General features: G+C 34.4%; 1 protein-coding gene, 1 long non-coding RNA gene and 1 pseudogene across 4 annotated transcripts; all 3 read left to right on the top strand.

Moving 5' to 3' along the window:
* Nucleotides 1-307: 307 nt before the first annotated feature.
* LOC137708779 (condensin complex subunit 2-like) lies at nt 308-1520 on the top strand (annotated as a pseudogene). Its single transcript, XR_015958263.1, has 3 exons — nt 308-675; nt 853-954; nt 1125-1520. The product of XR_015958263.1 is annotated as a condensin complex subunit 2-like (transcript).
* A 6143-nt stretch (nt 1521-7663) lies between these two features.
* On the top strand, nt 7664-13721 carry LOC137716944 (uncharacterized). The gene is made up of 9 exons (XM_088688781.1): nt 7664-7793; nt 7875-8212; nt 9008-9088; nt 9451-9951; nt 10114-10263; nt 10428-10559; nt 11846-11896; nt 12202-12629; nt 12952-13721. Exons 2-9 carry the CDS (start codon nt 7879-7881, stop codon nt 13591-13593), a joined length of 2319 nt encoding a protein of 772 aa, XP_088544907.1. The 5' UTR covers nt 7664-7793; nt 7875-7878; the 3' UTR covers nt 13594-13721.
* Nucleotides 13722-13932: 211 nt separating this feature from the next.
* Nucleotides 13933-17457, top strand: LOC137708780 (uncharacterized). 2 transcript variants are annotated; one of them, XR_015958264.1, is made up of 5 exons: nt 13933-14197; nt 14373-14474; nt 14645-15444; nt 16590-16679; nt 16845-17457. It is a non-coding gene; the product is annotated as an uncharacterized LOC137708780 (long non-coding RNA). The 2 variants fall into 2 exon arrangements; XR_011064830.2 differs by lacking the exons at nt 16590-16679; nt 16845-17457 and having other exon boundaries at nt 13938-14197; nt 14645-15583.
* The last annotated feature ends 5540 nt before the right edge of the window (nt 17458-22997 follow it).

Genomic DNA, 22997 nt, shown 5'->3' with positions numbered 1-22997 from the left:
TTTTTCATAAAGATATAGTGTATGAAGTTAACTTTGAAAGATAAATTAGACGTTAGATCCTCAACCTATATGAAATGTAAAAGGCATATAGACGAGAAAATAACGGTATTACTCTCTAAGTGCGTTAAGTGACTTATGACGAAAAATTGGATAAAATAGCTTTGAATATAATAGTAGAGATAAAATTAGCAATTTTTAATGAATTTAGGGATTTATTATACCAAAAATCTAATTCAGAAATCTAATTTTCATTAAAATGATAGTTCAAGAACTAAATTAGCATTTCACTAACAAAATTTCAAACAAATCAAATGGAGGGAAACCTGTTCGTCCCATCAATATCCATCATTCCATCATGATAAGCTTTCCCAAATCTAATTTCCCAGTTCGATGTTCCCGATTGCAATGGCTGACGCTCTGAGCCCTAATCCGGCAACCCAGAAGCGGAGGCTCCCAATGGCCGCTCGTCTCCAGTCTCCAACTAGCCCCTTCTTCCTGGGCTCCAACGACGACAACCGCGAGTGTGCGCAGGCTCACGCAGCACCCGCCGCCGCGATTCGAAGGAAGTCCGTTGCACTCAATCTGCTGCCACAGCAGGGAGACCCCAATCACGGCCTCGGAAAGGCGCAGATCCTCGAGCTGTTCCAGAATCTCATCAAACTCACCAGTGAAAATGTCAGTTTAGATTTTTCAAGTAATTGAAAGTTTTGAAATTAATTTTTTTAACAAAAAGTTTCAATTTTTTTAGTATTTTATATTGTCAAATGAGTGAGCCATTTTTACTGTATTAGATTTTGATGTTTGTTGTGAAATTTTTCTTAAATGTTCGACTTTGAGCTGTTGGGTGCGCAGAAAATTAATCAGAAAAATACATGGGAGCTGAATTTGATTGACCATTTAACGTATATTATTAAGGTTAGAGAGGAACACGATGCATAGACGAATTTTCAAAAGGTAAATTTCGCCCGTTGATACTACGATGTTTCGGATTAGTTTTGGAATTTGAAATCTATCAAGACCAAGATTTTGGTAAAACCACTTTTGAAGTGAGTGGCCGAGTGTTCATATAATCGATTGGATACGCTATGTTTGCTTAAATATGTATCACTTCTCTATCTGTGCAGGCAAGCTGCACTCCTGAAGGTGGAGTCAAAATTTACTCAATGAGGGTGGATTCAGTACACTCCGAGGCATATAAGGTCCTTGGTGGGATGAACAGAGCAGTCCAAGAAGGTGAACAGGGTTGGGTTTGCTATCGGCTTTCACTCTGCCCTTTCGTTTTTTATTGAAGTGTATTCACTTGCAAGCCAAAAATAAGTACGTTGATTTTGAAAGTAGTATTTTATTTGGTTCTGGACAATTTTCTAACCGGCAGACGAAGTAAATTTTGTGAAAGTTGCGTTCTTGGCATATTAGTCATTATACCGTTTCAAGGTAGATAAAATCGATAGCTTCGCTGTATTAACCTTTGCATTCATAACCTGTACAATGAACTAGAGAACATACAATCAATGACCTTTCCTGGCAGAAGCAATGTGATTTTTTTTATGGTTTATCGGAATGATGACTATGTGGTACAGTTATCTTTAAGCAGCTCATCTGTAAATTGTAGTAGTAATTTCTTTCACATTGGACTCGAGCTCCATTGATCTTGTTAGTGTCTTGATACTGTTGTAATTTTAGATACCAGAGTAGAGGATGCCAATGTTGCAATGGAAAAGATGCGGCTAGTTGCAAGAATGAGACGCAGAAGAAGGTTGACTGTTGTCTGACTCACTACAGTGATTTATTGAACTCCCGTATACTAAATGCTGACATAAATCCATACATGCAGATATCTCCCTTATCAACGCTGGAATCATCTTTTGAGGCTCTAAATTTAAAAAAGTTTGACATAAATCCATACATGCATACAGTGATTTATTGAACAACCGTACTTACAATCCTATTTACACATATATACTAATCCAACAGGATTCTCTCTAGATTTTCTTGGTGAGGATTTTAGGAATCATTGAATCATATTCATTCATCGTATATCGTGCGGTCAATTTTTGTTAGGTACTGTTTGTCTTTAATTTTAAATAAGAATATTTAAAGTGATTTTTGATCTCTTGATGTACGATAAACAAACACGATTTACGGATCCAGCGAAAATCCGGATTCTATACTAATCAGCATTTAAAACTAAGTGAAATGGGGAGGGAGTTTTACCTCAATACAAAACTTGATAAGATTAAACAAATCCTCATGTCATTCGTTCTACATGTTGACCTCTCCTCTTATAAATTGGGCTGAATGCTACACATGGGCCGTCGATTTTCACCGTTGTTGTTCTCTTCCTGATTTCCTTTGCCCAGAAATTGGGAGCCTATGTAAAACCAAAAGTGCGGATTTCTAAATCTCACATATATACAATTACTTGAGTTTATCAAAACCTAATGCAAACAACTAATTTGACAAAATTTTGTCCCTCATGTATTTTCCTCATCCAAAAAACTAATATAAGGTTCTAACCATACAACCACAACCTCTAAACAACTACAATCAGCGCACCGAACAGTATAACACCACTTTCAACAACGACAAACTCATCATCACATAGCAACAACATCCCTGTTGAGTAGTGCTTGGGTTTTAAGAAACGGAAGACAAAATCGGATAAAGTGATGTTATTTTCAAAAGATGAACACTAAACATAGGATAAAGATGACAACGAACTTGAATTATGGGTTTCTACAGTGCCCTTTGCGAACTGTCCTCAGTTGAGCAACATATTCAGATATTTTCTTGATGGCTTCCACCTACAAAGGTAAAAGCAGAACATCAAAAATCATACCGCAAGTGTCCCTGTAGAACCTTTCCAACTGAGGAAAAATAAAGGAAGATATCAAGACTGACCTTCTCAGCCAAAAACTCAGTTTCAACAAAATTTGTTAACTACACATCTTTGTTTTTCTCAGCAACCTGTTAGTCGTAAATTCGAGGATGAACATAGTATAGTAAGATTGTTAATTCATAACACGAAACAATCGATGCTACTGGTACAAAATATTATCAACTAAACCTAATCATCTTATATTAAAAAGACATCATACAATAACAATGAATGTCCTACACTGTGCAATTGGAGCAGCTTTCATTTGCCAATTTCTCAAGCGATAATGCAACCTCCATTGCTGAATAAAAAAATTCAGGCTGAGAAGACATCAAATCCAATGCAGAGAGCAGATGAAATTGAACCCAAAAGGCAAAAGCCTTCTCTAACACTAGATGCATATGAACAGTCGCTAGGGATATAGATATGGGTGTACCTAGAAGAATAAAGCCACACTGAGTCGTAGTGAGCAAAGAGAGTGGAATTTTGGAGGAATACTGGACGACGACGAACTACGAGGCCAAAGCTCTTGGTGGTGGCGATTCCGCTGGGAGACACAGTTTGAAAGAAAGTAATCAATAAATCTTACAGAACTGTAATAATTCAGTCATAAGCTTCAGATCATTGGCATTTCAATTATAAGGATTCATCATTTCAATTTTTAAGATAGAATTAACAGTTTACAAAATTAGAGGCAGCTGATGGCATAGCGTACCGGCATGAAGAGAATTTCTTTACTTGTGAAGAATGAAGAGAATTTCTTGTTCCATGGAAATTACTTTGCTTCTCCACAGTGAATCAAAATTCCAAAATTCTATATTTCTTGCTTCTTACCAGGTCCACCACATTCATAAAAAATAAAAATAGTAATAAAAAAAAGTAAGAGAAAAAACAAAAGAGGTATTTGTCGGTTTGCCCCCATAACTTGTATAGAGGTGCCAATTCCCCCTAACTTTAATTTTAGTCAATTACCTCCCATAACTTTTATAATTAGCCAATTTCCCCCCTAAACTAGCGTTACGAGAGAAATTGCATATTTATAAAAGTTCAGGGGGTAATTGACTAAAATTAAAGTTCAAGTAGGAAATTAGTTAACTATATGTGGTAATCGGCTAAAATTAAAGTTTAGGGGGAAAATTGTCAGCTCTATACAAGTTTAGGGAACAAATCGACAAATATGCCAAAAAAAAATAATCTAGCAGTCCCATTCTCCTGATTGGACAGTGACAATCCATTCCAATTCATCTCTGATTGGTGGGTTGAACCTGGCTGTGAGACCTAGTCGACTCATACTCCTCATCCTCTTTCCCTTTTTTTTTCTTATTTTTTTTTTATAGTTTCCACAATCTTGAATCTTGCAAGAGAATGGACTAGGTGACGCCGGCTGCGGATGCAACAACGTCGTCTTCGCCGTCAACAACGGCATCGATCTCTTCGAACCTTCGCTCTCTTCGCTGCGTTCCTCGCATGTGCTCTCGCTCAGTTCATCAAGCTCTTCACCACTTGGTCCGTACAATTTCGCATTTCTGCATCTCAGTTTTCCAATTTGAAATTAAACTATGAAATTTTAGTGTCAAATTGGTGTGAAATTGAGTGACGTGAGTTTTTTAAGGTACAAAGAAAGGAGATGGGACTCGAAGAGAATGCTTGATTCCCGGGAAATGTCGTCGTCACATTCTGCAACGTTTGTCCGCCATCAATCATTTTGATAAAAAAATCTTCATTAAATAAGAATAAAATAACAAAAATAACTTTAAGTTATGTCAAATCATTTTAGCTCATCGTTTATTAAATTGATAATATTTTATCATTTTGGTCCTTGTTTAATAAAACTTAAACTTCTATGAGAGAATCAAAATGCAAAATTAACCTTAAAACTTCTAAGTTACATGTAATGTACTGAATAAGGGATAGAAGAAGCACTTTACTTGTGAAGGATGAAGATAATTTCTTGTTCCATGAAAATTACTTTGCTTCTTCCACAATGAATCAAAAATAAAAAATTCTATATTTCTTGCTTCTTACCAAATCCACTGCATTTATTTTAAAAAAAAAAAAGTAAGAGAGAAAAAAAATCCATCAACCTTTTTTTCCTGATTGAACTCAGCTGTGGGGCCCAGGCGACTCATACTCCTCCTCTTTCTCCCTTTTCTAGGTTCCATTGTCTTGCTGTGTGAGAGAGAATGGACCAGGTGATGTCGGCTGCAGATGCGACGACTCGTCTTCGCCATTGATGGTAGCGTCGATCCCATTGGACCTCGCTCTCCCCGCTATGTTCCTTGCTTACGCTCTTGCTTTGTTCCTCAAACTCTTCACCACCTAATCCGTACAATTTCGCAAGCTCAATTTTCTAAGGGAATTGTTATTAACCCTCTAAAATTCTCATATAGCACCTCAAATTTTTTATAATTAGAAAGAAAAATACACTTGTGAGGAGTGCTGAATAAAATTTTTTGAGTGCTAATAACAGTTCTCATTTCCAATTTGAAATTAAATTAGGAAATTTTAGTGTCAAATTGGTGTGAAATTGAGTGATGTGAGTGTTTTTATGTCAAATCATTTTAGCTCATTATTTATTAAATTGAAGATATTTTGTCATTTTGGTCATTATTTAATAAAACTTTTCACAGAATAATCGAAACGATTGATGGTGGACAAACTTAAGGATTACTTTTATCGATTTCAAATCACAGAGACCAAAATGATTAGTTATGTTAATTTCAGAGACCATTTTGATTATAAAAATAAAATAAAATATAAAAAAACCTTCTATTAAACTTGAAATGGTTTTACCAGGGCCGACTTGGGGATAACTGATAACTTAGAATGCATTTGTTGCACTGAACTATCATGAACTGAACAAGTTTCAAGGACTGAGCTGGAATGACTTAATGAAGTATTTGGAGAGTTGTATCAAACTAAGAAACAGGAATATAAAATATAATAATTAATTCTCTATTTCTTTTCTTTTTCTTTTTCATATTCCAGATCATTTTTTTCATTTTTTTGTCCCGGTGAAGCTGAATGCCTTTGTTTTTTTTGTCTTCGGTGCTGTAATACAAATACTAGGGGTGTCATGGGCCTTTTTATAGTGGCTGACTTGTTATCATAAACGAACATGCACAAATATGAACTTTGGCTGCACTATGTGCACATAGCTTAATCTGAAGACTGCCCAAAAATTCAATCTGTGAGTATTAGTTTTTTCTTACTAGTTTGTTTTAACATATGCTAGATCGACATAAATTCATACACTAGCGGAGCCAGTTAAAGCCTAGGAGTGTCAAATGACCCTCATAACAATTTGAAAATGTTGTATTTATATGTGCCACATTGATGTAGCATGGCTTTTATATTTATAGTTGACCTTCCTCACAAGTGTAATTTGCTCATACTTGAGGGTCCAACACTTAATTTCATAATATCATTCTTTGCCTCTTAATCAAATAAAAGATATTAAGTTTCATGTTCTCATACTAATATCCAGTTAGTTTTATTAGAATTCGCACCAAAGTGCATATGCAAGCTTTCTGTTGTTGATGTAAAGTATTATCTACAATAATGTAATTAATTAATCCTAACGATATCAAGGTTAGAAACTTAGAATATTTTTTATGCTATTGATATTTATGATAATTTCGTAAGTAATTTTCATTTATAAGTTCAATTTATCATAATTTTATCATCACTTAAGATTGACTCTCCTTAACATAATTTCTTACTCCGCCACTGAATTTATATTTGATAAATTTACAGATTGAAGATGACAGACACAGTTGTCCCAAGTCCAATTGTTCATGAACTTCTGAACTTTGCTACGAGGAATGGAGTATGCGAGTTGAAACCTACCTGTTGGCAAAAGGTCTTTGGGAAGTTGTGGAAGCCACCACTGAGCCTCCTAAACGAGAAGATGGTGAAGTTGAATTTAAAGCTTGGAGGAAGAGTAATGCCGAGTCTTTGCACTCGATCCAGGTTTCTTGTGGGGCCGATACTTTTTCTTTTATTAGGGGCACCCGCAGAGCCAAAATTGCCTGGGATATTTTGGCAGAAAAGTTGAAGCCAGCTGAAGCATCCCAAGCCACAGGAACCGGTATGTGCACCTTCGCCTTTTCCTATAACTAGTCTTTATGCACGCGTATTTTTTAATCACGACGTCCGTGATTTACATGTTTTAAATATATTTATATGTGTAAATTGACAAAAGAAAGTCAAATATTTGAAGTAAATAAATAATTTTATATCATGCTAGAAGAAACCCTTATAAACTAATTAAAGCAACTGAATTCACATAATAAAATCAATTTTTATAGAATTTACATTAAGAACATAGAAAACAATATTTAATAAACAATTAATTGAGTCACATTATTTCTGGCTCATTGTGAGGCTAACCCAACGTCCGTGGATAATATTATCTTCTTCTTCTTCAAAGTTTGAAACTTTGAATTTGTTTTGTTTTGTCTCAAAGGATACTGCCTAGCAAGGGAGCTGCTGGGTAGCGGAGGAAGCTAGAATTGCGGTATCACAACTTGACGTTGGATCAGATCCAGAGCGGAACCAGCCAGGTGTTCCTCCGTGAAGCACGGAGGGGAAATCTGGGATGTGGGTTCGTCGAGTTTTATAAGAGGGAGAGAAAATCAATTTGAAGCAAATAGGGGGTTGACTTCGTGGTAGACTGGCATTACGACGACTTTAGGGCTTACTTTATCAATTAATTTGTCCCGGTAGAGCTGGATCCCTTTGTTTTTTTTATTCAGTATGTGCTCCCATGTCCAGTTGTAATACAAATAATAGTGATCTCTCGAGTCTTTTTTCAATGGCTGATTTGTTATCATAAACGAGCATACCCAAAGATGAACTTTGGCTGCACTATGTGCACATAGCTTAATCTGAAGATTGCCCAAAAATTCAATCTGTGAGTATTAGTTTTTTTTTCTTACTAGTTTGTTCTAACATATGCTCGATTGATATAAATTCAGATTTCATAAATTTACAGATTGATGATGACAGACACAGTTGTCCCAAGTCCAATTGTTCATGAACTTCTGAACCAAAATAACTATGAAGAATGGAGTTTGCGAGTTGAAACCTACCTGTTGGCAAAAGGTCTTTGGGAAGTTGTGGAAGCCACCACTGAGCCTCCTAAACGAGAAGATGGTGAAGTTGAATTTAAAGCTTGGAGGAAGAGTAATGCCGAGGCTTTGCACTCGATCCAGGTTTCTTGTGGGGCCGATACTTTCTCTTTTATTAGGGGCACACGCAGAGCCAAAATTGCCTGGGATATTTTGGCAGAAAAGTTGAAGCCAGCTGAAGCATGCCAAGCCACAGGAACCGGTATGTGCACCTTCTCCTTTTCCATATAATTAGGCATTTGTCTTTGGAATTAAGTTGGATCCTCACACGAAGAGGAGAAGTTCATTGTCAAAATACTTTGTGATTGATTTACAGAATTTTATGTTTGTGATCAAAATTTTTTAATGTCATAAATCACTTCGTAAAGAATTTTTTTTGTAAAATGAATAAAATATGAGATCATTTAATCATTGAAATGTCTAAAAACAGATGGTTAGATTCAACACGTGTTACAAATCATCTATATCTATTTGCTACAATTAATTGGCTAAACAACTTTAGAATTAATTGATTTTCTACAAAGATGATTTTTATTGAATGATTTATAATTTGAACGATTTTTATCATAAGCATGAACTCTGAATCAATCAAGAAGGTTTTTTATTTTATTTTATTTTATTTGATGAGGAACTCTCATTTGAGGTGCCAAACAAACCTCCTTGCCTTTTTGTCTTACTGTATACAAAGTGTAGTGAGCCCAATTTATTTGGCCTTCCAAAAGAAAAAGCCACTAATATTTGACATTTTTTTGGTTCATATTCATTAAAAAGAGAGACGTCTTTTTTATTTTTTATTTTTTGTCAATAAAAAAAGAGACGTCAATTGTGTGAGTAGTGTCAGTTTTGGCTTTGGCCTGCTTTTTTTCAGTTGAATCAGATCTATCGTTAACAGAATAGTTCAATTTAAGCAACAGCAAAAATAAGAAAGGAAAAGAGAGAAATATATTTACCAACAGAGAATGATGCGACATAAACATAAATGATTCCATTTTTTCAGAGGAGATATCAGATGACCACACGAATAACAACCCAACCACCGTTGATGCAGAGCTAGAGGAATGGTCGGCAATAGATTCAGGTATTGTTTCTCGATTCTCACAAAGATTTCCGTTCAATATTTATTAATTAAACTCCTCTACATCGTTATTTTCATTCAAAATCGTCGTTTATTTTGTTTTTTACAAGGAAAAAACTAAAATGAATGATGCTATCGACTTTGGATTCTTATTAACAGTTGCAATTTACAAAGAAAAAAAGATGGTATTCAATGGTAAAATAGAACAAAACTACTCTATATACATAAAATAAAATTAAGAAGAATAAGAAAAATCCGTAACAATTATATAGTCTATCTGTTTTTCTTTTGGTGATCAGGGTAGCAACTATATTTTACGTACATTATTTATGGGGATATATATGTAACATTAGCTAGCTTGGCAGGAAACGAAGACAATCAAACTTTGCACAATTTAGTGAAGAAGAAAGATTGGGATGCTGCAATGGAGTTTCTTATCCAACATCCCAGGGCAGTAACTGCAAGACATGGCGAGAGCGATGGGACAATTCTTCACCTGGCAGTCATATTTGAGAAGGTGGAGCTTGCAAAAAAATTGGTGGACTTAATGAGACAAGAGGACTTGGAAACACAGAACTCTAGGGGTCTTACCGCTCTTCATTATGTTATAGAAAGAACTCCAGAAAGCGTCGAACTAGCAAAATGCATGGTTGAAAAGAACATGAAGTTACTCAGTATTGTCTTTCCCGAGAAAACCATCACACCTTTGGTCGGAAAAATTACCCCACTTATTCAGGCTCATAGTCGTAGTCATGAAAAAGGAGAAAAAATGGCTCAGTACCTTTATTCCGTCACTCCGCACGAAACCCTGAACGATTCCGAATGCGCTATGCTTATTATCCACGGTTTTATGTTAAAAAGATTTGGTAAGATCAACATTCAAATAATTATTATTATTAGTGCCGCCTTAATTTTTTTTTTTCATTGTGTAAATACTATAAAACCGCTGTATATTAATAATGTTGAGACTAAGCTAATTTTATAACTAGATCTATAGAGGTTCTTTCTAAACACTCCACAATATGTAGATATTGCTTGGGATTTAATTCAGCGCCGTCCGGAGTTAGTTATTGCTAAAGATTTTTACGGGAGAACACCTTTAAATAAACTAGCTGGTATGCGTTCTGCATTCTTAAGTGGAAGCTCACTCAATTTCTGTGAACAATGGATTTATGACGGTTAGTAATGCTTTCCATTTTCTCTTCATTTTAAATTTTGTCCTAATTAAGCTTTCTATTTTCTTTTATTCTTATTAGAAGCAGCAATAGAAAATTATTGGTTCAAGGAACTAGTTTATATCGTGTATTAATATATAAGTGCGCTTGTGTTCTTATCTTGATAGGCATACAAATAAAACCAATGCCTACCACTGAGGAACCTATTCATACCACTGATGATGATGTTTGTATAAACGTTCAAAAACCGGAAGATGGCGACCAGAGTAGTAAAAGGCAAGGGCATCTCATTTGCTCAGGTACGCATGTTACATGACAGACGTGCCATTTGTTTTTGTTAATGTTTAGTTGTTTCATAAATTAAGGTACCACAACTATATATAAATCAGTTAGCAAGCGTATTTCAGGAGAAGCCCATATATTTCAAGATAAACACATTGACCATATTTTAGGAGAAGCCTTTATTCTTGAAGTGAAATTGGCAAGGTCAATCATCCTATTGGTTCTGTATATATCATTTATATTTTCCCTTTTTATTTAACTTGATTTATAGATGCATTTGGATGCTTCCTCTTTTTATTTTTCACTCCTACAGTCCTACTACTATGGTATCTACCTCGACAATGGATATGTAGGACTAGGAGGTCATCTTCTTCATATTTACCTCTTTTCTAACTTGGTTTCAAATGATGGTGGGGCTTATCTTCTATCAACATACAGATCAAATCTTCGTCTTATATTTTTATCCATTGCAACCTATTAATTAATGTATCATTCTATGTTGCAATTTTTTTTTTTACAGTACAACTATGTATTATAAGTAGACACTTGTTTATAAGTCATATAATAATTTAATCAAATTTGAATAAAACCGCTTAGGCCCCACAGTCCGACTAGCGGCTTTTAGAATATTGGTCAAAGCTATCAAATCTACTGGTACTAAAGTTTGATTATTGTGTTTGTTTTGGAATTATTTGAAATATTTATGGAGTTCGGAACCTTTTTGCCTTTTTATTAAAATTGATATTCTACACTCATTGAAACTAAGAAGAAAAAGAGAGTTTAAACCTAGGACTGAGTGGATTGAAGAAAAAAGTCTAACCATTAAGGCAATCCACCACCTATCAGGTCTTTTATATGTGGGTTAGAGTTGTTGATTTTGGTTTCAAAGAAACTCACCTTGAACAACTGTAAAAATGTGCAGGCACAAGGAGGCTATGTACGCATTATTGATTTTGATTTCGAAGAAACTCATCACATTTTTGTACCATATTAAGTAATGCTAAAAAGATCAAAATTTTCAACCATATTATATGGTTTAAACAGGGATATAACCTTTTTTTTTTTTTTTTTTTTTTTTTTGATAAAAAGGGGATATAGCTAAGGGAGTTTTAAGCCCGCGGTACTGTTCACTTTAACGAAAAATCACATTTTTACACTAAAAAGTCAAACATGGTATTATTCACCTTACCCTTTATTTTGTCCTTATCGTTAAAACTCAAAGTTTTCAAGCTATTTTTATTAGTTTTCCTTATAACTAATTGGTAATTGAAGACTTTACTGACAATTTGGAATTTCAATGCAGCTACAAGTTCATTTCGTGGACTAGTTGTCAAGACCTTTGGTAAACTTTTGGGTACGCTACATTATGAATTGATTTCTATGGAAATTCATTTCACACATTCTTTTAGTCTTTTACACACTTTTGTTTAATTTTGATCGTTAATTTTGTTTGTTTTATTTAATCTAATGTCCTTATATAAATAGGGGTGTGAAAAACTTCAAAGTGCGTGTAAAAATCACTTTTCTTTTCTTTTCCTATTTATTGTCTTAATAATTTTTAATTACTTTTTTTTTTAATTTTTTAATTTTCAATTATTTTCTAATTCTATATATAGAATTAAGGGTATATTGTTTGATTTGTTTTGAATGTCAACATAGGATTCAATCGTATATATCAAATGAAATTGTCCCATGTTCGGATCCTTGAATTTCTACCTCGCATGTGTGAAGTGACGAAAAATAAAGATGTCAAAGAATTGCAAGGCTTGGAAAAAGCAATGTTCCTAGCAATAAAAAAAGGGCATGTGGAGTATATTACTCATTTATGCAGAGCAAATTATAAACTCCATGACATCACCAATGAAAAAGGCCGGAACATCTTTCAATTTGCAGTTGAATGTCGTCAACATAAAGTTTTTAGTCTATTATATGGACTAGATGATCAACGCAAATGGTGGTTCGTAACTAGGAAAGATAAGTCGAGCAATAACATGCTGCATGTGGTAGGAACTATTACCTCCGCCGCACATATTAATCTTATTCGAGGTGCAGCTTTGCAAGTGCAAAGGGAACTGCAATGGTTCAAGGTGACTACTTACCTATAGAATTAATTATATATTATACTTATAAAATCTATGTTATTCTATAAGAGACTACTTAGTCATATTCGTGAAAATTGATGATGGAACCCCCTCCTTTCTCCTATTCACCATCTTCTCTTTTGTATATAATTGAAATTTATAAGGAAATCAGAAGTTATTTTATATATTTGTAGTCCATTCCTTCATAACTTGAACTGAAAATACCTTGAGACTTAGCCATAAGGATTTGTACCAAGAGATCAGAATTACTCTTCGGATGTATATATATAGTCACATCTCTGCTAAGTTTTTGTTGAATGACATGCAGGAGGTAAAACGTTTTGCACAGCCTGTAGATCATGAAGTAATAAATAAAACGGATGAGATGACACCACGTGAATTGTTTACCAAGGGTCACAAGGATTTGGTGAAAGAGGGTGAAAACGCAATGAAAGGTATAGCAACATCTTGCACAGTCGTAGGGGCTCTCATCGTTACTACCATGTTTGCTGCAGCGTTTACGGTTCCTGGTGGAAATAAACAAGATACAGGTCTTCCTATATTCTTAAGTAAGAGGGCATTCACAACTTTTATAGTTTCAGATGTTATATCACTCTTTTTTTCCACAACTTCAGTAATGATATTTTTGGGAATCCTCACATCACGTTATGCCGAAAATGATTTCCTCAAATCATTACCAACAAAAATGATATTAGGCCTTATCACCCTTTTTTTATCGATCGCGGCAATGATGATAGCTTTTTCTTCAGCCCTTTCCATTATACTTCATGGAAAACCATCTATTGCTATTCTACTTACTTTGCTTGCAAGTGTTCCAGTTGCATCTTTCATATGGATGCAATTTCCCCTCCTTCTTGAGTTGGTCATTTCTACTTATGGAGCAGGCGTGTTCGACAGGAAACTAAAGCATTGGCCATGTGAAGACCCTAAATACTCGGCCTCGTATTAATGTTATTAGTTTTGGATTGCTAAAATTTTATTTGAATTTTGTAATGAAAAGTTATTTGGATCGTGTATAATAAAACCAGATCCACCCTGGTTGTAATGAAAAGACATTAATATACGTGTTCGAACATTTAGTCTTCGTGTTGCATCTTTTCTTTTTTTACATGTGACATTTTACCGTAATAACAAAAAATAATTATATTTATGTATTCTGATGCTAGTTAGACTGAATAATCAAAATTTTTGAAATGATAACTTGGCAGCTCCCAACACACAAAAGTAAAATTGACGGTCAGAGATTGGTCAACAAAAGAAAATGGATGTTTATATCACGAGAAGCAGTTTATTATACCTCTCAAGCCCCCCAAAATAAATTTCAAACACATCAAATGGAGGGTAACCTGTTCGTCCCATCAGTATCCATCTCGAACGCTCCCCCACTCTCATGAACTTTCCCAATCCCAAACCCTAATTTCCTAATTCGATTTTCCAGATTGCAATGCCCGACACTCAATCTGCTGCCACAGCAGGGAGACCCCGATCCCTGCCTCGGAAAGGCGCATATCCTCGAGCTGCTCCAGAATTGCATCAAACTCGACAGTGAAAATGTCAGTTTAGATTTTTCAAGTAATTGAAAGTTTTGAAATTTTTTTTTTTTTTTTTAACAAAAAGTTTCAATATTTTTAGTATTTTATTTGTCAAATGAGCGAACCATTTTTACTGTATTAAATTTTGATGTTTGTTATGAAATTTTTCTTAAATTTTGAGCTGTCGGGTGCGCAGAAAATTAATCTGAAAAATACATGGGAGCTGAATTTGATTGACCATTTAACGGATATTATTAAGGTTGGAGAGGAAAACAATGCAGAGACGAATTTTCAAAAGGTAAATTTCGCCTGTTGATACTACGATGTTTCGGATTAGTTTTGGAATTTGAAATCTATCAAGACCAAGATTTTGGTAAAACCACTTTTGAAGTGAGTGGCCGAATGTTCATATAATCGATTGGATACGCAATGTTTGCTTAAATATGTATCACTTCTCTATCTGTGCAGGCAAGCTGCACTCTTGAAGGTGGAGTCAAAATTTACTCGATGAGGGTGGATTCACTACACTCCGAGGCATATAAGGTCCTTGGTGGGATGAACAGAGCAGTCCAAGAAGAAGAACAGGGTTGGGTTTGCTATCGGCTCTCACTGTGCCCTTTCGTTTTTTTAGTCGAGTGTATTCACTTGCAAGCCAAAAAGAAGTATGTTGATTTTAAAAGTAGTATTTTACTTGGTTCTGGACAATTTTCTAACCGGCAGACGAAGTAAATTTTGTGAAAGTTGCGTTCTTGGCGTATTTATCATTATACCGTATCAAGGTAGATAAAATCGATAGTGTTGCTGTATTTGAAGAAAGCATAGGTTCCATCATAAAAATTAATTAACAACGTGGAGCGTGTGTGGCCGTTTGACTTCACACATGGATACCATGAAGAAAATTGGTTTTTTACCATAAAACCAATCGGCAATATAGGAAGTAACTCAACTTACTTGTAAGCCCATTCAAGATCTCTCCTCTAATAATGTGGAACTTATTCTTACCAGTATTTTGTTACTTTTGTAATTTTGGATATCCTTATTACTACTTTTGTAGTGTGAGATGCGAGGCCAAGTGTTTGATACAATTTTGTTTGTATTTTCAGTTGCATTTGCTGTTGATCCCGTCTAAGGGTCGTTTAATGAATAATCTTGGAGTATTTGGCGGATGCAGAGTGCTCTTTGACTCTTCGGAAGTACCTAGGAAAATGCATCGCATCTGATGTTCAACCTTATTTATCAGATACCATTGATCTTTCTTTTGCTGGGTGGTGAGTTGCATATATTTTTTTTTCTTCGGAAGTAGTGGATTATCTCGAAATGGACTAGCGAGACTAAGTTTGACTGATTTAAACTAAACTAAATTGACTTGAAGTTGTGAAGCGTTTGGTGTAATATCGGATTAAGAAGTATGATAACTCTTTCCACTTTTTTTTCTTATTCTTTTTAGCAAAAGGTGCTATCTAACAGAAACAGCAAAACAGGGAAAAAGAAAAAAGAAGGATTCTTGTTGGATCATTTTTTTGAGGATTTCATGATTATGATCGTTCATTGTACATTATGTGATCAGAAATTATTTTAAATTTAAAAATTAAATTAAATAGTATCCAACGAAAACTGACCGCATGATGTACGATGAACGATTACGATCACAAAATCTATAAGAAAAGGATCCGGCAAGGATTATTTTCCAAGAAAAAAACGACAAAGTGAGAAAGAGCAAAACAGGGGAAAAGAAAAACAACAAAGCAAAAGCAGTGGAGAAGGAAGCGTTAATTAGGCGGAGCAGGGAGTCCTCTCTCTTCCCTTTTCTTTTCCCCGTCCAACTCCCTCTCTCTTCCCTCTGTTTTCCTTTTCCTGTCCAACTCCAACTTTCTTTCTTATATATATTTGTTACAATTGATTCATTAACAATCTTAGAATTAATTAATTTTCTACAAAGTTAATTTTTATTGAGTAATTTATAATTTTGAACGATTTTTATCATAAACACGAATTGTGAATCAATCATGAAGTGTGTTTTTTATTTATTTATTTATTTTTGTTTATGAGGAACTCCTCAACTTTGAGGTGCCAAACATACCTCTTTGCCTTTTTGTCGTACTGTATACAAAGTGTAGTGAGCCCAATTTATTCGGCCTTCCAAAAGGAAAAGCCACTAATATTTGACATTTTTTTTTTGTTCATATTCATTAAAAAGTGAGATTTCTTTTTTTTTTTGTCGATAAAAAGAGAGACGTCAACTGTGTGAGTAGTGTCGGTTTTGGTTTCGACCTGACTCTTTTCAGTTGAATTAGATGTATCCTTAATAGAATAGTTCAATTTAAACTACAGCAAAAATAAGATAGGAAAAGGGAGAAATATATTTCCCAATAGAGAATGATGGGATATAAACATAAATGATTCCATTTTTCAGGGGAGATATCTGACAATCACACGAATAACAACCCAAACATTGTTGAGACAGAGCCAGATAATGATGCCAAGGAAGAATTGCTCAATGAAGGTATTATGTCTCGATTGTCACAAAGATTTCCGTTCAATATTTATTAATTAAACTCCTTTGAAATTCTACATTGTTATTTGCACTCTAAAATAGTCATTTATTTTGCTTTTTTCAAGTAGAAAACTAAAATGGATAATGGCATTGACTTTGAATTCCTGATAACAGTTGCAATTTACAAAGAAAAAGAGACAGTATTCAATGGTAAAACAGAACAAAAGTAGTCTATATATACAATAAAATGAAGAAGAATAAAAAAATGCGCAAGTATGCTACTTTAAAGGAGCAATGCTGCTGCGACTGAAGTATGAATTGGCAAATGATTGTGCGGATGATGATGATGCAAAGCCTGTGATTTCTGAGTTGAGGACGGCTGTTCGGCAGGAGCTGACAATGCATGATTCATTTGTGATGGAATGGGGTTTACAGGGTGCTAAAGGGGCCCCTATCAACTCTGCAGCCGTGAAGTACACAGATTTCTTATTGGCAACAACCTCTGTCAAAGTTGAAGGAGTCAAAGGTCCTGGTAAAATCACAACTCCATTTGAAAGAACCAAAGTTGCTTTATCACAGATGCTGGGATTTTGCAAGATGTACCAGTGCATTCTTGGACAGAAGAATGATCAAGAAAGTGCTGCAGCCACGGAAGCCTTAGTTAATGGCAAAACCACTCCAAAGATGATGCTACATGGGAACTGTACCATGGACTGAAGCTTAAGTTTCCAGAAATTGTGAACCTTCAATACATTCTTGTGTTTGTGTTGTTCCTGGTTTTATTGCTGGTTTTAAGAGAAGTGGGGGGGGGGAGGGGGGGGGTGATAATGTTAGGATGTCAGATGGCATCAACTTGCGGTGACAGTTAGAGTTGAGTATTAGTATAAATAGTACATTGTAAGAGAAGAAAAGGCAGTTAATGAAATATTGATTGTTTGTATTGTTGTTCTGTTATCACATCTCCGCAAGTTAGAGTTGAGTATTAGTATAAATGGTACATTGTAAGAGAAGAAAAGGCAGTTAATGAAATATTGATTGTTTGTATTGTTGTTCTGTTATCACATCTCTGTGCAATTGTGGAAGACGTAAAGTAGGTTCTAACAGTATATAGTCTATAAGTTTTTGTTTTGGTGATGAGGGTAACAACTATATGTTACGTACATTATGGGGATATATATGTAACGTTAGCTAGCTTGGCAGGAGACGAAGACAACCACGTTAATCAAGCTATTATGCATTTCGTGATTAGGGGTGATTTTGATGCAGCAATGGAGCTTCTTAAGCGACATCCCAAGGCAGTAACTGCAAGAATTAGGGAAGGTGGGACAATTTTTCAATGGGCAGTCTTTTTTAAGAAGGTGGACATTGCAAAAGAATTGGTGCACTTAATGAGACCAAAAAGACTTGGAAATACAAGACTATGTGGGTCTTACCGCTCTTCATCATGTTATAACCGGTATTCCAGAAAGCGTCGAACTAGCAAAATGCACGGTTGCAAAGAACAAGAAGTTACTCAGTATTGTCCTTCCTCCCAAGAAAACCATCCCCCTTTTGGCCGGCAAAATTACCCCACTTATTCAGGCTCAGGGTCGTGAAGAAGGATAAAAAATGGCTCAATACCTTTATTGCGTCACTCCGCACGAAACATTAAACGATTCTGAAAGCGCTCTACTTATTATCCAGGGTCTTATGTTAAAAAGATTTGGTAAGATCAACATTCAAATGATAATTATTATTATCAGATACCATTGATCTTTCTTTTGCTGGTGGTGAGTTGCGCTTTCGGTATTCTATTGAGTTCTTCGTAAATCTCATCTTCCTATTTTTTCCAAATGAGAATGATGTGGTTTACTAAGATTTACTTTTTCTTGATCTTTTTATAGAATATGTAGAACAGATGGTATTGAACATGCGAATCAAAGATGAAATTTCACCAACTCTCAGGAGTCTAGTTGATTGATCTGATGAGGATAACAGAAGGCCAGTGTGTGTGTATATATATATACACATGTGATCAAGAATTAGCAAAGCAAGTTGATGCTGCCGATAACAATGAAGCTGATTTTGATTGTGATGCATTTGAGAATTGCGGGAACTGGAATTATGATCATGATGACCAAACAAACGTCGTGGAGGGAGGCCTTAACTGTGAATATTTATCCAACAGATCTCTCTCTAAGCTCACAGCATTGTAAATATTTGTTCAAAAATGGTTTTCCAAACTTTTCAGCTTGACGTAATTTGAGTTAGCTCGATGAGTCAGAATCTTTGTGTATGGCCTATGACATGAGTTGTGGTGATTTTACGAACTTGATTTCAACTCATGTAGTTTAAACGTTTATTCTTGGATTATGTCTAGTTTTATAGATGTTCATCCCGGAGATGATAAGGATTGCAATATTATGATTTATGATTAGTTTTACACTTTCAGTATGTAATTCAACATCCGTTAAAACAAATATGTGCAGTTTTTTGCTTGCTGTTTGCTTCCTACATCTAAACAATACAGGTTAACAAAATTTAAGTTCATGGCGACAAGACTTCCAAACAAGTCGATGTGAAGGCTTTGAAAGAAACTATTTGGAACCATGTACAAGAATCTGTTTAAACGTCGATCTAGGTCTGCTAAGTCATTTATTTATTTTTCAGGTTTTCAGTTTTCTTAGGCAATAGAACATATAGGAAACCATCTTTATTAAAAAGAAGAAGTTAAATTACATAAGAAAGCTTGATCGGGGATTTATGCATATGCTGAAACAATCCTAGATTTATTTGATGTATGATTTCCGATTGAGTGGTGTCCTCTCTTTTCTTCATGCTGCAATCAAACTGTCTCAAACTGTCTGTGAAACTTACTCGTACCTACTAACATGTGGAGATCATAAAACATGAATTGTGGCAATTTCAGCGTGCCACTTGGAATGGTGTACGATGTGATCTATCAACAGAAATACATAAATACCTTTGTCTTGTATTGGGTACATCCCACTAGATGATATATTTTATACCATATAAAATCAACAATTGAATGATATTTAAGAACTTGTATAACTTCAGCCTTGTTTGAAAGCGCTTTTAGCTTCTAACAATGTATAACAAAAGTTAAAAGTATTTATGAGTTATAAAAACGTTTGCACTTGTTTCAAGAAATACTGAAATACTTTTTCAGGAAACACTTATATTTGGTTCCTGTAAAAGCGCTTATTAACATAAGTGCATCGTAAAGAAGTATTTCCAAACGGAATTTCTGCATCTACCATCCTACTGTTTCGTATTTGATATTACATTCTTTAGAAGGTGTAAATTCTGATTAATTATTGATATTTTTGAACTTGAAAAAGAGTGGAGCAATTGGTGTCGTTCAGGCTAATTTTGGGTAACTTTCCGAGTGATCTGCAGAGCTGCTGAAACTATCAGTGACATCTCCCCTCACCTGTGTTTCATCTGCCTTTTACATTTGGCCAATGAGCATGGTTTGAGGATCCTGGCCTCCACCAATCTGGATGATCTCAGCATTCACCTAACGTGAAAAAGTTTGGGAGCATTTTCTCCGCTGTAATGATTTTGTACTCTGCTGTTATTATTTGAATGGAAATGGAAAATGCGTCTGAAACTGTACTTTACGACTTAGTTTTATATTTAATCAATTGGTGTTCCTTTCAATATTTTAAATTAATCTTGAATTTAAGAACATATATTTTTGCACGCGAAACCTATGTTCCTTTCAATTAGTTTTATATTTTTGCACGCGAAACCTATGTTCAAATTCCTTCCTTCCTAATGTCGCACATAACAAAAAAAAAAAAAAAAAAAAAAAAAAAAAAAAAGGTAATGTTATCTACAATCTTTTTTAGTTGTCACACACTATATTTATTTTTAACCATTGTATTGAATAAATTAAGAAATATTAAGAACACAGAATTAACAAGAATGTGTTGAAAGTAAAAATAAGTATGTGAATAACACTCTTAAAAATAGAAGTCAATTGCTAGGAAAATAGCAATAATGCAACGAAGTGTAGTACTTGGGATTTTCAAATGGTGAAGAAATACTAGAGTGATGCTAAGAATATAGGAGCGACTTGTGAGTTGTTAATGAAAGTGAATTTTCCGGCAGGTTTGGAAATAATAAACTAGAGCAATGCTCACAAATACACAAGTAACTTATGAGCCGTTGATGCAAATGAATCCTACAATGCATCAACGATTTTGCACACAATTAATATTGTTATTAGTAAGTTGTGGGTTGTATTGTTCAAATGATCAAGGCTTTTTTTTTTCAATCCATTGCGTTCTAATTTCAAACTTTTTAATAGATTAATATTTAAAAAAAATAGGGAAAATTTGAAATAGGTCTAATTTTATAGACTACCTTTTGAAATAAATCCAATTTTTAATGATTTTTTACTTTTAAAATAGGTCCAATGTTTAATTATTTTGGACTCATATCAAAAGATCTCAATTAAATATATAGTAGCATAACTTAAAATATTATTAAAGAATGAACAAAAACATTTCAACAAAAAAGAAATTAACAAAAACTAGTGTCCACACAGTCTCTACACTAACATAACATTAATGTGGGCCAGGCCGACCTACAAGCTTACACGGTTTAGAAAGAACGACAAAACAATCAATCAAAGCAATAGGCCACGTTTCCCTTCATGAACAGGAAGTAGATTGTCTGCTTTCTTGGATGCCTTTTTCTCGTTTGAATGTCCTTTTCTCCTCATTGGCTGTCCCTTCCATTTATTTTTTTATACGGTCAAAATTAAATCATATCAATATTTTATATTCTTATTATCTTATATTTTTATTATTTTTATAAAAAATTAAGATAAAATATTAACCTAATACAAATCGCTCAGCTATTTTCGTAAAATCATGCGGCTGAAATTTTTTCTTTTTAATATTCTTGCCTTCTTCTCCGGTGGCGATTGACGAAGCGGAACCGCAGAGAGGAAAGAAGAAGAAGAAAATGAGAGGGGACCGGGGTTGAAGGTCGGGGAAATATGCCGTGAGAATTCGGTGGAATTGTGAGGGAGAGATGAGTGACGGAGGGAGGTCTGCAGGATCCGGATGGGAGAATCTGTAGAAGATAAAAAGAAAGTAAACAATGACTTCAGTCAACTACCTACGTGTCACTGTATCTGTCAATGATGTCACCATGGCTTCTTGACGAGTTCCTTGCTTGTCATTATCAAATTACGATCCTTTTCGGATTCATTTTATGAGAATTCAAGGAATTCTTTAATTGTGTCTATTCATAGTGTATCGTCTGGTAAAAAAATATTAATTATATAATATACGATAAACATATATAATTAAAGAATTTTTAAAATCCTCACAAAGAGGATCTGAAGATGATCGTATTGGATCATTATTTTGCATTAAAAATACACAACATGTGTTTCTTATGACACACCAACCAAACGCTTCAATAAAACCGATTTGGATCCTCTCAGGATTCAAATTGTGGGGATCTTAGGAATCCTCACATCTTAGTCATTCATCGTACATTGTACGGTCAGAAAATTATTTGATTTTTTTATTTAAAATTAAATACAAATAGTATCTAACGAAAATTGACCGCACGATGAACGATTAAGATTTCCACAAAGTACATCTGAAGAAAATCCTCTTTCCAATAAAACCTCTTAATCATTTCAAATACCTGTTTTTGTTCAACAAGAATAATAATTCATCATAGTGTAACAATTTTCATTCTAGTAAATTAGTATTTGTTTTGTACAAGGGAAATAATTTTCCACACAATCACATACCCTTTTTCTCCTCTAACGCATTTTTGTTTAATTTTGTATGGTATTTTTGTTAGATTTAAAGATCATAAATAAAGACAAGTGTCTTGTAGCTCAGTTTATTAAGAGCATTCACCCTTACATTCTAGGTCTTGTGTTCGATCTCCCTTTCCAGTAGTTTAACATACGTATTCTATTGTTTGAGAGAGTCTCCTTATAGCACAATATTTTATAGTGTTCGACTTAACATTAAATTGTCATGTGAGAGTTTATAAAGAATTTTACTTTAAGGGAGTCTTCTTATGACACAATATTTTATAATGTTGATATGAAAATTAACAATAAATTATGAGGTGTTAGAGAGTCCCACTTTAAAAAAAAGTTTCGTTAACATTTCTCGACAAGTATACTTACAAAACAAAATGTATGAAATTGACATTAGCTAATAATGTATAATACCATTGTATCATGGTTAAATTATGACCAATCATTAAAATAAGTTTTTTTTTTTTTTTTTGAAAGCGACTAACATGTAATTATATAATGCTGTCAGGTGAGCGTTTATAGAG

This window comes from Pyrus communis, chromosome 17 (assembly GCF_041283825.1).
Source record: "Pyrus communis isolate YQ-2024b chromosome 17, ASM4128382v1, whole genome shotgun sequence".
NCBI classification, from domain to species: Eukaryota; Viridiplantae; Streptophyta; class Magnoliopsida; order Rosales; family Rosaceae; genus Pyrus; species Pyrus communis.
This window is presented reverse-complemented; position numbering and strand designations above follow the sequence as displayed.

Bases quoted from the DNA above. Each gene is read 5' to 3' on its own strand.
- LOC137716944 (XM_088688781.1), top strand. From the start codon at position 7,879: ATGATGACAGACACAGTTGTCCCAAGTCCAATTGTTCATGAACTTCTG. The intron at 9,952-10,113 runs GTAAGATCAACA...CACAATATGTAG, and splicing joins TTTTATGTTAAAAAGATTTG to ATATTGCTTGGGATTTAATT. The intron at 10,560-11,845 runs GTACGCATGTTA...ATTTCAATGCAG, and splicing joins AGGGCATCTCATTTGCTCAG to CTACAAGTTCATTTCGTGGA.